Consider the following 16,446-nt stretch of genomic DNA (forward strand, 5'->3'; position numbering starts at 1 on the left):
GCATAAAAGAAATTGTGAAGGCTACCAACTTGCCACCTGAGCAAGTCGGCTGCAGACTGATTTAGAGCTAGAATTGTGTTGTCATTCCACAAACATAGTTACCTCTTTCCTCTCCACATCAGCTTGAATTTTTGCTTGAGTGACAGCCGCTTCTCTGTAGGAAGAGCTGGCCTGCTTAGCTTGCTCGATCAGAGTCTTCAGCTGCTGAGCTGTGCTGAGAAGGGAGTTGACCGTCTCCTCAAGGTACAGCCAACTCCGCTGCTCTGTCATTTCAAGACCATTCACCACAGAAGCCGATATGGTTTTGGTGGGGGTGGCAGGTGGCACAGCCAGGGCAGGAAGTGAGGTCAATACTGAAAATCGAAAGAAATCCATTGAGATACTTTGGTTCGAGTTCAATTGGAAGCTTACTGTATAGTAGCAACTTTAGTCTGTAACTGCTTTGGTTCACCTCTCTGCCCCTTTAGAGGTTCAGAATTACCTACAACCTGGGCTAATCAAAATTTCATACCGCTTGCAAACCTCAGTTCCTGGAGGGAGTTCCAGAAGCGCAGATTTCAAAACTATAAGTGTTACTGCATACGCAGTAGTTCCTTCCAAGCTTTGGAAATCACTTTCTGCAGAGATCGATGAAAAAGTTAGAGCTTTGTGCGTCTTCCCAGAAGCAACACACAGCCACTTCATCTTGCAACCCGAAAGGACAGCAGGGGCTTCCTTTACAGTACAGTTCTGTCCATGTTCACTCAGGCAAAATTTCCACTATGTTCAAGGGGCCTTAACCAGGAAAGCGTCCACAGGACTGTAGCCTTAATGGCATCTTTTAATGGGACATTGATCATGCACTAATCATGTTGCCAGCTCTGAGCCTCTGGCAAGTGCAAGCACACAGGCTGAATACCAAATAAACTTTAGAACATCTTTGTTGAGGGACCAGGAGTGGGAAGGTTAAGTCAAGCTGTTCTCCATAGCTGCATCCTTTAAAAAAGTTGGGTGGTGATGGGTACAGAAGCATGAGCAATGAAGCACTTGGTCTGCAATGGAAAGGCACATGTGTGTGTGTGTGTGCAAGCTGAAACTAATCAGCTCACTGTGGTTACACAAGCCGCAACTGTTTTCAACAGTATTTGCATGGGGCCCCTACACAAGCCCCCACAGAGGAAACAAAGCTGTCTGCTTTCTGATGCCAGCTGCCCACAATACTTATGCTGCAAAAGGAAGTTGGTAAAGGGTCCCCCAGAAAATGTCAGACTCTTGCTTGTTTGCTCAGAGGTAAGCTCCACTGTTAGGTGTGTTTAAAATCACAATATACTGTAGACACAAATATTTGCATGTAATCCTATCTATGTCTACTCAAAAGTAAGTCTCTCTGAGTTCAATCCTACTCCTGGCAACTGTTGGTAGGAGTATAGCCTTAAAGCAGGCATCCCCAAACTGCAGCCCTCCAGATGTTTTGGCCTACAACTCCCATGATCCCTAGCTAACAGGACCAGTGGTTGGGGAAGATGGAAATTGTAGTCCAAAACGTCTGGAGGGCCGAAGTTTGGGGATGCCTGCCTTAAAGGCACAATTACACAAATGTACAGATTGGATCAAAATAAATTCAAAATTCCAGTTTTCATCCAGAAAACTCTGCAAGAAATAATATGTCTTTACACCAAGTATTCTTTCAGTTCCCCCAAATCATTTAAAAATGCTAACTACGTTTTAAATACAAACTTGCATAGCAATTATTTAGCATGTATTAGACTTTAACCATACTGCAAGGAGTGCAAGTTTCAAAGTTAAAGCCATGAATTAGAGAATCAAAATGTAAACCCCAAAGCTTTTATTAAGTTAGTAAACGAAACAGATGTTTGCTCAACTGTATCAATAGGATTGTAGTTAATTTGATTCAGGAAAACATCCCTATATTCCACATATCTGCAGAAGCAACAGCTTTCAGCTACTAGACTCTCTACATTGAGGAACAAAGCTTGACATCTGATTGCCTGATCTTTCAAGAAGTGTTTATACTTCTGTAGTCATGCCAAGTTAATGTTTTTTCCCCTAGTGCACTTGCTCCTTAGAATAGCCAATGTGCAACAGTGTGCTCAGAAGTGAATGAAAAAGGAAAGTTTAAGAGGTCATATGGAAAATACAATCTTATTAAGATCCACACAATGCAATATCATAGCCACCACCAGAGGTTTTTGTTCTCTCTTTGCTCAGTGAATAACCCTAAAGAACTCGACTGGATGTGATTCTGCTAATGCCATGGTGCTGAGAAAGTATAACCCCTTTACTATCATCATCACCACCACCTACACATGGGCTCTATGACATGTTCAGTCAGGCTCAGTGTGAGTTTTTGCCATGTGCTTCAGCTGACACCAAAGCTGCTACTCAGCCTGAAGTTCATCTACAAACCATGGCACCAGACTTGTGGGAGAGAGTCCAAATGCAGTTGAATCAATAACAAGGTTTCCTCCAGAGAATCAACAGAATGCTACCACTGGAACAACCCCAATTATTCCAGAAACTGACAGGTTTCATAAATCCCCTGGGGTGGCCAAATTAAGAGATTCCCTCCAGATGTTGTTTGACTACAACTCATTGGCCATTAGCCAGTGTGGCTGGAGTTGCTGGGAGCTTACCCATATTTGAGCTGGTTAGCAGTCTGAACCCAATAAAAGCCTGGTCACAAGGCCTCTAGCCTCCAGAACACCTGTCTCCTGGCCAGTATACAACAAAACACTCAGCACATGCCCTGATATAAGTATTGGGCCACAACATTGCTGCATTCGTATCTGAAACTGTATTTGCACCCATCTCCTGATTCCCTATCCACCCCTCCAATCTGTGGAGAGGTTAGCTAGCAAGCATTGTAAAACATACTGAGCGCTCCAGAAGTTGTGTTATTTACTACCTCCAAAAGAGAACTTGATGAAAACACATCAAAATCAAACTAGGCCCTTATGGAAGAAAGCAGAGATTGACATATGACATCCTGTTAAAATGTCTCACTTACATAATTAGTTTCCAGTTGCGCAGACAAGAATTTTCCTCCGTTACCAATGCAGCCCCCAGCACCCACAAAACCTGGTATGAAGGCTTGGGGGGACTCCCTAAAGCAGACTAGGCCTGGGCAATATACAGTGGTACCTCGCAAGACGAATGCCCTGCAAGACGGATTTTTCGCAAGACGAATGCGTCTTGCGATCTGATGGTGACTCGCAAGACGAATTTGTTTTGCAAAAAATTCATCTTGCGAATCGCGGTTTCCCATAGGAATGCATTGAAATTTAATTAATGCGTTCCTATGGGGAAAAAAAGAAATTTCAATGCATTCATATGGGAAACTGCGATTCGCAAGACGAATTTTTCACAAAACGAATTGACTCACGGAACGAATTAAATTCATCTTGCGAGGCACCACTGTATCAATGTATCGCCCAGGACTGGTATGAGGGGCAGACCAAGATGATGCTTTCACTCAGCGGTATATCATGGGTGAAACCGCTGCCTCCTGAGTCCCTCTGCTACCAGCGCCCAGAGGAGAAACACGCTGCAGCTAGCTGCTGGAGGCAGAGGGACTCAGGAACAGCAGCAGTTTCACCAGCGATATACTGTTGAGTGAAACCGCCACTGTGGTCTGTCCTCATATTTGCAGAGAGGAAGAAACAAGCTGCATCGGCGAGGCACTGATACAGCTTGTTCCTCCCTCGCTTTTTAAAACCGCTTGGCTGAGGAGCGCACCACTGCCCTTGCCTCAGCCAAGCAGTTTTACAGAGCCCCCAACTAGCCACCGGCTCGCACGATCCAACAGCGGGATCGGGCTCCATTAAAGTGCTCCCGCTCCCCATTTGAGGGAGCCCTGATTCTTCTCCTGCTTGCGTGTGAGGAGAAGGATTGAGGCTGCTCAGCTGGGGAGTGGGAGGCTTCTCGCCCCACCCCTGGCTAAGGAGCACAAACAAGCCCCACATCCCTCCTCCTGCGCCCCCCACCCATTTCAAGGCAACGGTGGCTGCTGCCTTAGCTGCTGCCACTGCCTTGGCAAGGGGAGGTGCGAGCGGACTGCTTCTTTGTCTCATTTGGGAGAGGCAGCCTGTTCGCCCACCCCACCCGGCCTGTGCCAAGGCATCGGGTGTGGCAGGCATGTGACGGAGTGTTTACGCACCTGCCTCATCTCCTGCTGCCTTGACATGGGCGACGGTGGGCGCTGGAGGACACGGCATTTTGGATGAAGCAGAAGCTGTGCATGGTGGCTGGCAACTGCCTTCTTCCTTCCCGAAATCGTGATATACTTGCCACACCATAATGTTTAGCTGGCAGTATATTACAATGCTGGAAAGCAGTTATTGCCCAGCCCTAATGCAGACTGGGGAACCACAGGGGGAAGGGGAATTCCATTGCACCTGTTGGCGTCACAATGCCTGATCTCTCCCATAGCTCTTTGGGATGAAACTTACCAATTTTGGGATGAGAGGTTGGCAGTGCTGCTTCTGGGAATGCGGAGATTTGACAATTGTCCTGATAACTTGGGTAGTGAGGCTCTGGATGTCTGACCCGGCAAGGCTGCTGAACGTTTGTGTCTTGTACTACTGGGGTGGGGGGAGGGGAGGGAGAAGGAAAATCAGGACTCATGAAAAGAAATCCTCATTTGGTTTTGATTTTACACTTTTGATTTGAGTACCCAAGATGCAAGATTACAGTACGAAAAGGAATGAGCAGCAGCTGGAATTATTCTGGAAACAATGTGAACTGAAGAGCTCATATCACTCTTTGTTAAAGAGCAATGCAAAGACTTAGATTAGAATCCACAGATTTTTCTTTGCAAAGTGTGTTATTTAAATAGCTGGGTCCCTCATAACAGCAATCAACCAGTAACGAACTGAATTGTTTCTCTTGTAAGACAAGCAAGACTGAAAATATGTATTTAATAGTTTAGCATAAAGTTTCAGCTTCAGTGCAGAGGATTAAAACTGGAATTCAGAATGTGGACAATCAAGAATTCAGAGACATAAGTTCCTTTTTCTAAATAAATACCGAAATTCTAGCATCTGCTGTTTTTCCTTTTAAAAAAAGTAGTAATGCTTATCCAAAATGACTTACTAAGGATTTGCAGGCATCCTTGTGCAAACAGCCAGAATTTTATCCCTTTAACAGACCTGTCATTCTAAAATTTGATCAAAAATGCTTACAATTCCTTAATGTTGTAAGAAAATATTGTAATGGTGTTGTTGTGGCTACTCTCGAGTAAAGACGCCCAAGTCCGTGCTTGTCTTTAATGGTTTTATTGTGCATAATATTTACAGTGCAGAGATAGCAGAAAACATGACCTACTAGTCACTCGCAGAATCTGGGAGTGGACGTTTCCTGTTGCGTGACCACATAAGAGCTTGGGCACCCTGAAATGCCTCCTCCTGACCTTACGTTTAGTGGTGCACCTCAATTTGGGCACCGGAAGGGGCTGCGTATTCCCCTCTACCTGTTGGTCAAGGCAGTGCAAGGGCTCTCCCACATCACTGAGCCTTGCCTCCTCTATCCCGCTAACTTCCTCATCTCTCCCACCTGACCAGCTGCTGCTGCTCTCACTGGGCGAAGTGCTGGTCAGCAGGATGGGGGGAGCTTCCCTGTAGGAAGGTCTCCTGACAATTATCAATTCTAAACCAATTTTGCAACCACTTCTGAGATGTTGACATTTCATGTGGAGTATGTTTTATTAAGTTTACTTACCCTTACTGCATAGAACCTTTTCAATAAAGGTCAGTGGTCTCAAGCCAATACTCATTCATATGGAGAAATATTTCAACTCATTAAAATTGCTGTTACCTGCAACTCTCTGTATTCATATACCCAATTTCACAACTACATGCAGTCTCAGGCTTGTATGTGGCTCAGTATAGGTCAGGACTGCTTGCATGTAGGGGGAAAAGTCCTGTGTGAATTGGGCATAATGTTTATTATGATATTGCTAAAGGCTGCAATCATAAACACAATTTCCTGGAAGTAAATTCCATTGAAATCAATAGGGCTTACTTCTAAATATACTCCCCTAGGATTCCACTGTTCAACTGTACAGTGATCCTATACACATTTACATGAGATTAAGTCTCACTAAACTCAGTTTAGGATTTATTTTAAGTAGACATCCACAGGATTGCACTGTAAAGTCATTTGAGTTGCTGTCTTCCAATTTTCTTAGACATTGGCCATGTTTGTCTAAACCAGTTCATCTTAAACTATAGTTTACTTATGAACTCCTGCTGTGTGAGTCCCCCCATGTGGCTCAAACAAGCCACTGCATAGTGTTTCATGTCATTCAAACCCATGCCATGGTTTCTTTGGAACAAGCAAACCACAAATAGTAAACAGTATAGCACAGATTAACCAAGAGCAACCCTTAGTGTATTTCTGAGCTTATCCCTTGCAGTCTGTTTGAAACAAACCATGGCCCAGGTTCAAATGACACAACAAACTATACTTTGGCTTGTTTGAATTGTGTGGGATAAACTGTGGCTTATCACGGTGGCTGAAGCAGCTTGCTGGCTCCCTAAATCTGAAATGTTAGCCTTAAGCATCTATAATGCCACACAAGTATCCCAATCACATGTGCATACATGCGTGAATTACTTATTTCACTTACCGGACGTACCAGTAAAAACATCACCTTGGGATGGGCTTTCTGATATAATAGCTGTGGCCTCAACGCTTGATGTACGGTCAAAGGTCAGCGTGCCGGAGGTAGTGATCTGTCCTGAAGGAGTCACAGTGACTAAAAAAAAGTGTAAAAATGTTTTCCAAATATTAGTGAAATGCTAATACCAATCAGCTGGAGGTCTCTTCATTTTTGCTTCCAAGTTGCAGAAACCAGCCCACTAACTCAGGGGTGACTGTGGCCCTCCAGATATCTATAGACAACTCTAATTATCTCTGATTACTGGCTACGCTGGCTGGAGCTGATGGGAGTTGGGAATCCAGAAACATTTGGAGCGCACAGCTCAGCCACTCTTGCACTAACTCATAGTCAAACTTCTATTACATTTCAGAAAAAACAGACACAGCCCTCCTCTGACACCACTGACAGAAGAAACAATCCAGAAGAAGTAGGATAAAGGCCTCCCAATTGCACTGATCAAAGAGACAGAGTCACTGGAAGGGAAACCTCAAATCTGGCCTACCAGCTGGAGAAACTAATGTAAAAAAAACTTAATCTAAATATTCAAATTTTAGATAATATATTATGCTAGTACTTCCTTGATGTGTTTGCCATTGCAACGCATGACACGACCACCTGCTGGTTGCTGAAGGGGAAAAAACCTCAGCAGTGCTTGCTTTTCTGAATAAAAGTGAGAAAGCAGAAAGGAGGATGGACATTTCATATGGATAACATTTAGAAAGTTATTTTAACATTTCAACATGCAAAGGATGTATATACATACATACATACAGTGGTACCTCGGTTTAAGTACACAATTGGTTCCGGAAGTCTGTTCATAAACTGAAGCGAACTTTCCCATTGAAAGTAATGGAAAGTGGATTAATCCGTTCCAGACGGTCCGCGGAGTACTCAACCTGAAGCGTACTTAACCTGAAGCATGGGTGTAATTGGTTCCGGAAGTCTGTTCATAAACTGAAGCATTCATAAACTGAAGCGAACTTTCCCATTGAAAGTAATGGAAAGTGAATTAATCCGTTCCAGATGGGTCTGCGGCATTCGTAAACCAAAAATTCATAAACCGAGGTGTTCATAAACCGAGGTGTTCATAAACTGAGGTTCCACTGTATACAAATGACTGTGATTCATTTGACAAGGCTGTTTATTCCAAGAATGACTTACAAGTAGTAGCAGCAGTTCCAGGAAGCAGGGTGATGTTTTTTGGGGAATCCTTCTTCACTGGAGTTGTGGGCAATTCGTTTTCTTTTTTCCGCCTTTTATAGGGCACAAAGAGTCTCACAGGACCACTCTGGTAACAAGCAGAAAACACCAGTGCTCAAAGCTTCTCCGCCACGGCCATGGCTGTTTCTGTCAAACTGTCTTGCTCTGCGTCTCAAGCAACTGATTTGGGGTATCATGCAAGGGCAGCATATGGTTCTTATTCAGAGTGGGATTCACCCAATGACTCCTGTCATTGTGCAAGGGGGTTTCCCCCTTGCACCTCCTGAAATTGGTCCTGGAAGGGTTGGGAGAACCCCCAAAACAGCACATGGTGGGAGGAGATGGGGGTCACTCTGTTTGAGATGTAACGCTTGTCATAGTGGGGTGTTGCATCCCACCTCTAATTATTTAATTTAGCATTACAGTATTGTTAGTACAGTACAGCCAGAGTGAGGAAAGAGATGCCTGTGGGTGGTGGTGTTTGACCTCAGTGAGAAATTTACTTTACAATGTGGAAAGTAGGGTTTGTTTGTTTGTTTTAAAAAAGGAATATTTCCTTAGCCAGAAAGTCCACCTTTCCGCTGGATCTGAGAGGGAGTGATTTTCTTGATAACCCTACAGTTAACACGGTGTGCAATCACACAAGACTCAGAGAGCAGGCCTTTTTCTGTTGCTGCCTCCACACTCATCTCATCTGAAGTGATCTTTAGAAAACATAGTAAAAATGTTCTTACTGAGGTGTGCATTTGAACAGGTTGCTTACAGATTATAACTGCAGTAGTTTAATTTACTCTTAATGAAGGCCACTTGACAGATTAATTTATTAGAAAACACTAGAGCTTGTATATATATATAAATAGAATGTGTATTTTTAAATAAGTACGTTGACAGATAAATTATCCTCAATAATATTTCTTCCATCAGAAAGTCAGATACTGCAACCGTAACAACGTCTCAGTGAAGAGCCGTCATATGAAAAGACCACCCTTCCTTTCTGCCTTTCCCTACTAAGCAAAGCACACCTCGATCTATCAAGTTTACAGTTATCCCTTTATTGAGATCCTCATAACATAAAACTTACGGCACTACAGTGTACCATTAGAGAGTCCCGCCAGTTTCTGCAACAACAGCTACACACTCACCAGACTCATGTCATCACAACAGGCAGCACAAGTGCATGAGGCAGCATGAGGATTTAATATCCCATCCTAAATTGGGGAAAGTAAAGAACAGTATCAGGGGAAAATATGCCAGGAGACCCATCCTATGCTTTACTGTACAAAGCAAAAGATCAAGTTCAGGGTTCCCAGCACCTTCTTGAACTTATTCCTAGAAGCCCTAGTCTAGAGTTCCTCCCAGCCAGCCAGAAAATTAATATTCTGTTCTTTTTCATTCTGCTCTCTACATGTTCTCTCTACTAATTATTATTATTTTTAATGACTGATGTTTAATGTATTTTTAATCTTTTGTTGGAAGCCGCCCAGAGCATAGGTGCCAACTTCCAGATGGAAAAATCCAGGATCGGCAGCTGCGCGGAACCGGAAGTCATGCTGTGGCCATTTTGGAACTGGGCAGAGCGACACCGGAAGTTGCTTCTACGCATGCTCTGCCCATTTCCAAAATGGCCACAGCGCCAGAAATCACTTCTGCACATATCCAGAGACTCCAGACATGCGCAGAAGGAGCCTCCCTGGGCCGGTAAGAATCCGGGGGATTTACGGGGCTTTTTAAAATCCGGGCTGCCAGCAGGAAATGGCTGGAAAAACGGGGGTTTCCCGGGGAATACGGGAGACTTGGCAGCTATGGCCCAGAGTGGCTGGGGAAACCCAGCCAGATGGGCGGGGCATAAATATGTTGTTGTTGTTGTTACTACTGTATTACTACTACTACAGTACTGATATCACCCTGTGCGCACACAACAAGCAGCAAGTCCCACTGCATTTAGTGGGGCTTACTTGTGAATTAACATTTTCTTTTTCTATTTTTATTTAAAAGCGGCTTAATATTTCAAAAATCTCTAAGCAGTGCATATCATTAAAACAAAAGGACAACTGAAAATGCCTGTTTTTGGGTCACCACCCTATGATATTTTGCAGGGTGTGGCGGCATAAGGAGAATTTCCCCAGATGATCTAAGTCAGACCCCTAATTGGGAACCACTGATCTAAGTGATCTTACAGGTCTATAAATGTGCAGGTGGTCTTTCAGGAGTCGAGTTGTAACTCTTCTGAGACTAGAATTGGGATTTCCACTGTGCCCAGTTTCTCTGTGCCTGGATGAGGGGGAGGGAGGAATGACCTTCTGACTTTTGTAGGAAATTAATAAAAGAATGAAAGAGAGTCCACTGTACATGAATAAGACACTGTAGCGGCCTTCCTGCATAGCGGATGCTTCTCTTCCAGTCCTTGCTGCTGGCTCTTCCAGCCATGGCTTCAAATTCAGTGGGGCTGTACCAAGTGTCCCCTTGTTTAATGCAACGTCCTCGACCACCTTGAAGAGGGCAAAACAACAAGCTTAGCTCCTGCTTAAGAATTGATTTGTGCAGAGATGGCCAAGCTAAGCTTGGAAACAGCCTTTCTCTGCTATTTCTAGATCTTGCAAGGGCCTAGAGCAGGCACTTGGCCTAACTTCATGAGCCGGGGAGAAAAGGGGAGTCTGGAAATTCCACTCATGCAGTGTCCCTGTACAGCCGTACCTTGGTTCTCGAACGCCTTGGTACTCATACGTTTTGGCTCCTGAACGCCGCAAACCTGGAAGTGAGTGTTCTAGTTTGCAAATGGTTTTTGGAAGCCAAACAACCAACACAGCTTCCACAGCTTCCAATTGAGTGCAGGAAGCTTCTGCAGCCAATCGGAAGCCACGCCTTGGTTTTCGAACATTTTCGGAAGTTGAACTGACTTCTGGAACAGCTTACGTTCGAGAACCAAGGTACAACTGTACTTTGCACTGATAGAGGACATTCAAAACACATTTTATCGGAGAAGAGGGAAGGGCTGAGTCCCAGTTCTTCACAAAACAAGATTCTGGCCTGCCACAACCACAGGAACTTGAGGCTGAGCCACATTGCTCACTGTTGACTCTCAGGCTTCAAGAAGGAGCAGATTTCTAATCCCCCTCAGATCAGAAAGAGAGGAAGAGACACCTTACCCGAGCCAAGTCGGTTTTTGTACAGGATCCCACTGATATTTCTGCACCGCACAGGCAACTCATTGTCATACACTGAAGGATCCCAGTTGTATTTTGTTCCTGCTTTTTCTTGTCCAGACGTTAAAGCAGTAGGAGACTGAGGCCCTTTGGATTAATAGAAAGAAAACGAAGTCACACACAGCACACTCAGGTTCTAACTTCTGCCTTTCCCACAGGAAAGCAAATACCACTAGATCAGGAGTCAGCAACCTTTTAAATCCGTGGGCCGGTCCACCATCCCTCAGGCCATGTGGTGGGCCAGACTATATTTTTGGGGGGGGGGGGATGAACGAATTCCTATGCCCCACAAATAACCCAGAGATGCATTTTAAATAAAAGGACACATTCTACTCATGTAAAAACACGCTGATTCCCGGACCATCCGCAGGCCGGATTTAGAAAGTGATTTGGCCACATCTGGCCCCCGGGCCTTAGGTTGCCTACTCCTGCACTAGAACATTCTGGATTCTCAACATGACTTCTGACCAATAGATCAAAATGGAACAACTCTTTATAGCATTCATATACTGTTTTTCTGCCAAGGCACCCAGAGCAGTTTACAATTTTTCCAGTACCAGAACAAATAAATGATATAAAATATAAAGAGGACTCTGTGGTGTGGAGGAGACAGTCGAACTGCAGCAGCCCCTGCCGCCCCCACTCTAGTTGGGAATTATTTTCTTTAACAAAAGAAGAGGAAACAAATATTAAATCAAATATTTCTGTATATCAAACAGCATATCTGTTTGAAATACAGAAATCATGTGGAAAGGGGCAAAGATCATTGTTGCGGCATAGAGAGGAGACACACAATACGTTTCTTTCACATGGTTCCCCCAGTTCAGCCATTACTAGTGCAACATGGGATGCAAGCATGCAGCAGAGCCAATTACATTGTTCTCATAGCATATGAACTGGCCCTGATTTACTGATTTCATTACACTGCATCAGATGAAAGAGAAGTTTTTGTTTTTAAAAAGGCATGGCAAAGAAAAATCATTTGGGTGTTCCAAGTAGCTATTGCACCACCATCTGGAAAACAATAAGACAGCAGGCCAAGAACAGCCTTGAACTACTGTACAAATGGGATATGAAGCTGAATTGTTTCCTTTCATGTCTTTACTCAAGGCACCTGCAGTCGTTTGGATAGTCCTGCTGGCTTTTCAAAAGAAAAAAGGATTTAAATATAGAAACAAAGAGACAGAACTTATCAGTTATGTTGATACTTTTTCTTCAATGTTCAAAATTATAGTTTTACTCACAGTATGCAAGCACAAGTCCTTCTCCAGGACTGCAGGACTGCTTCAATATTTACTGAAACTGTGATTTCCCAAAAAACATGCTAGACCTGAATAATTGGATCAAAGCCAACATAATCCCATTTACTTGGACTAAAAGCCTGATTGTAACACATTATACAGAACTCCAGTTGAGCTGTGGTTTCTGTAAACATAGTACTCACAACAATAACGTCTGAGTAATCTTTCATTTTACAGTACTTATTGTTATTCATTGTTTCATATTAATACATATACAGTAGAAAAGAACAACAAAATACAGTATGTAAGTTAACAGTTGTAAGCATAAAGCACACACAGAGAGATTGAAGAACAAATGCACAGACAAATATTGGTGATTCATGTAGATTTAGCTTGTATAATGATTGCAGAAGCATGGAAAAAATGGAAAAGATGGCTGGGTAAGATTTGGAAGATATCTGGCTAAGAAATGGGTAAGTTTTTGAAGAAGAAAATTTTGGATTTAATAGTAGTGAATAAAACAATACAATACAAACAATTAAGGGATGGAAGAATCAACTCTATTGAGACATTTCAGAAAAAACTGGACTCTTTTTGCACTTTATTGGAATCAACACTAGACAAAGTAAACAGTTGTGATGGATATTCTATGCATGATATGAAATTTATTCACGTTGCTATAGACCATGAGAGAACCTTCTGTTCCTGGAAAGGATTCCAGTTCAACAGAGGGGGAAGGGGTAGGTGATTTTAACCAATACCCCCTGAAGCCCCAACATTCCAGAAGGTTTCCCAACCTCCAAAGAAGCTTCCCAAGTATAGAGATGGTTGCAGGAGCAAGGAGGGATCTGTAGAAATCACCTCTCTTGCCCTTTTCCCCAAAGGGAGAATCCGATGAGTGGAAATCCACTCATAGGAAGTGTGGGTCCAAGTCATTATACTTATTTCGCCAAAATTCAATAAACATTTGTCATCCTGTCGCAAAATCCTATTTGCCTTCCATCTCTCAGTTTAGAAATTTCCCTTAGCTACTTGAACTCACTCCAAGTACTTTCATCTGTCATTTCCGATATAAAAGTGAACAGTCAGAAAATACACCAACAAAACGTCAAGAGGTGATAAGCCAAACATTATGAGTTAACTGTCACAATAACCTTATCATTGCAAGGCATGAAACTAAACTTGAGGAGTGACACTTTAAAAAGCTTTGCAAGGCCACATAATACCTGATGTTAGAGATGCTGATGACCCCTTTAAGCCTGCAGTCTCTACGATGCTGCCATCTGTGTGGACCACAATCAGAGTGGCTTTCTCAGTGTTCAAGCTGTCTCCAATTTGAAGAGCTGTCCTTCCAGACTGAAGAAGAAAGAGCTTTAGCTGATACAACTTGAAAAGGTTTTATATTAGTTTGCCTATAGATTTCTAAGTTACTATGGAAATTTCTAAGGTGGATTTGCATATTTACAGGGGAGAGGAGAAATCCACATCTCCCTTGCTCAGCATTCATTGTGCAGTTGCACAGACAGTTTCCAGAGTTTTCCTGGGCCAGTATGGATTGGATTGGGGCCAACAGGTAAATAAAACTACCGTAACTACAAGCAGAACATAAAACATACAACATTGAGAGAGGTCTCCGTCCCAAGGATCTTACAGTCTAGACTAGATGCTGCCTGTGCAAATCATGAACTACTTAAACAATTTTACATTATTGAGTTTTGTACAAGTGATATAAAGGGGGGCATTGTAGAGTCAATGGCTACATCAGGGCAGCTTTATACATTTTCAAGTGATTGGCTACTCACTGATTCATGTTGAATCTACACATGTTGGCAAACCTGGGTTTTCTTCTGTGTGATGTGTAAGATTGCCCATAATGGAATTAAAAGGAAGGCTACACAATAATGTACTTATTCCACAAGCCCTGGATAAAAGCAACATCTGTGCAGTTGGATTGATGAATTGTCAGTGACATACACACACAGCTTTGATGTTACTTATCCCAAACAAAATATTAAATATGAAGGAATAAATACTGGAGAAGAATGAATCAACCCTGACCTTACCAGCACATGTCCTGAAATAGATGCTGCATTTGCTACTGAAGTAGTGAATACGTTGTCTGCAGAGGCACCCACGTTGGCTACAGTTACTGTAGTCACTTCTGTAAAATATGGCCAAAATAATGTTTAATTTTCTGCTACAGCCTCCCATGTCCAGATAAATTCCATGCAGTAAAACATGCAATTGCAAATGTTTTTTTTTATCAAACTATCTAGGTGTAAGGTACCCCATGATCTTTCTCCCTCTGAGGTGTTCACTTCAATGCATAAAGCAAACATTTTTGGCTCAGTGAGCACAGATAATTAGTAATAAGCCACCGATATAGTGACTGCACTTAAATGTAGTGGTGAGATGCAGTGGGAAACTTTTCCCTTTTACAATGTGTGTGTGTGTGTGTGTGTGTGTGTGTGTGTGTACTCAGAAATAAATTTCCTTGAGTTCCAATATTTAGTCCCAGTGTATGAGGTCAATATATGCATGTATTTATAGAACTTTCTACTTCACTTGCTTTTTCAAGTGTTTTAATTTTTAACTGAGTGAAGCTTTATTGTATGCTACTTTGATATTTTATGCATTTCAGACATCCAGCCATAATTCCTGAGTGAGGCAAAAAAAAAGGTATAAATGCACACAGACAAGTTATATTGCTGTGTTTTGGGTTGTCACATCTAACCACTACAAAGGAGGGCTCCGTGTCTTTCTTCAGTTGGCTGACAGACAGAAATTAAACAGGCACAGCTCTCCCTCTCCCTTGGGAACTATGGAGGAACCATACATCTGCTAGATTTCTGCTTGTCAAGCTGCTGTCAAAGCAGGCATGGAAAACCTGTGGCACTCCAGACGTTGAGATTCCAACTCTCATCATCATCAAACAGCAAGACTAACACCTGGAGGGCCAAAAAGACTCCCTACCATGGTATTAAAGGTTCAGTAGCCCTATGACTCAGGGAGCAGTAGAAATGAAACACTGAAGCCGTGACAGCGACGACTCTTCCACTTTACTATGTCTCGGAGCCGATTCACACATGCATGTGTACACGTGATTTCTATACACTTGACTAATAGCGGCTGAGGAACGTGCGAAGTACTTCCACAGAGCAGAGAGGTGTCTGATGCAATACGAACATTCAAAACGTGATGCTACAAAAACAGGCGGAGGTCCATTAACACTCCTTGAAGCGCACGAGCGCGAACCAGCCAAGCGTCAGGGACGAAGCTGAACGGACTGGCTGGCTGGGCGTCTCTGCGCATGCGCCGGGTGCGCTGACCTGCGAAGGCAGCCGCGGTGGCGTCGTCGCTGCTCGGCAGGGACTCGGCTCCCATCTCGATGTGTTCGGCATCCGCCGCCATTACGGTCACGGCCGTCACCTCCTCTTCCTCTGGTGGCTCCGCCCCCGAGCCACTCGCCTCCACACGCTGCTGGTGCTCCGACCCGTCGGCGGCTGCGGCAGCTGCTGCCGCCGCAGCAGCAACTGCAGCGGCAGCAGCTACCGCTGCCGCCTCAGCCAAGCCCAGTTGCTTCGCGGCCGAGTCCGAATCCTCCATCCGAAGAGGCCTTTAGCCGGGGGTGTTGGAGGGGGCGCGGGGGGTGACCGAAGCGAAGTGAGCCGAGGCCGTCCGATTGTGATTTCGGCTCCGATCTCACCCGAGCGCCTCTTTGACGGCTCCCGAGTGACGAAACGAACTGCCCAAGGCCCTCTCCGATCTTGCCCGAGTACTCTCCCGAGTGCTGCCGATGGCAACCCTGGCCGAGGCCTCCGGAGCCCCGCTTCGGTCTCACCCGAAAAATCCCGAATAGTTCCCGATCTAAGCCGACCTCTTCCGATCAGCCTAATTCCCAATTGAAGAGATCTAGAACGAGGCCGAAAGCTTGCGAAGGCGCCCGAACTGGTCCAGGTTCGTCTCGGCTTCTCAAAAGCGGCGAACGACGGCGATTGCCGAAGAGACCCGAGTCTTTCCGGCTATAACCGAATCGAAGGGCGTAAGCGGGAAGCGAGCGGGAACAGGGATTTCTGAATCCCGCCCCTCACAATCCCAAGCGACCGGAGCTGTCCGATTCAGCCCGAACGCCTGAGCTCCGAAA

At 44.2% G+C, this 16,446-nt stretch overlaps 1 protein-coding gene across 4 annotated transcripts in view; it reads right to left on the reverse strand.

The window, feature by feature from the left end:
• Positions 1–16,059, reverse strand: part of DEAF1 (DEAF1 transcription factor) — a 30,099-nt gene extending 14,040 nt beyond the window's left edge. The window contains exons 1-10 of one of the 4 annotated variants that reach the window (XM_088653155.1): positions 15,632–16,059; positions 14,366–14,463; positions 13,529–13,658; positions 11,005–11,148; positions 10,208–10,347; positions 9,001–9,066; positions 7,820–7,946; positions 6,635–6,754; positions 4,449–4,577; positions 103–353 (exon numbers count right to left, since the gene is read on the reverse strand). In XM_088653155.1, coding sequence (XP_088509281.1) covers positions 103–353; positions 4,449–4,577; positions 6,635–6,754; positions 7,820–7,946; positions 9,001–9,066; positions 10,208–10,347; positions 11,005–11,148; positions 13,529–13,658; positions 14,366–14,463; positions 15,632–15,908 — 1,482 coding nt within the window. In that variant the 5' untranslated portion in view covers positions 15,909–16,059. Of the gene's footprint in view, positions 1–102; positions 354–4,448; positions 4,581–6,625; positions 6,755–7,819; positions 7,947–9,000; positions 9,067–10,207; positions 10,348–11,004; positions 11,149–13,528; positions 13,659–14,365; positions 14,464–15,631 lie in introns of all 4 variants that reach the window. The other 3 variants (XM_035122236.3, XM_088653148.1, XM_035122226.3) reach the window with 3 other exon arrangements.
• Between the last annotated feature and the right edge of the window lie 387 nt (positions 16,060–16,446).

Source organism: Zootoca vivipara, chromosome 1, assembly GCF_965207765.1.
Source record: "Zootoca vivipara chromosome 1, rZooViv2.hap1.1, whole genome shotgun sequence".
Taxonomy (NCBI): Eukaryota; Metazoa; Chordata; class Lepidosauria; order Squamata; family Lacertidae; genus Zootoca; species Zootoca vivipara.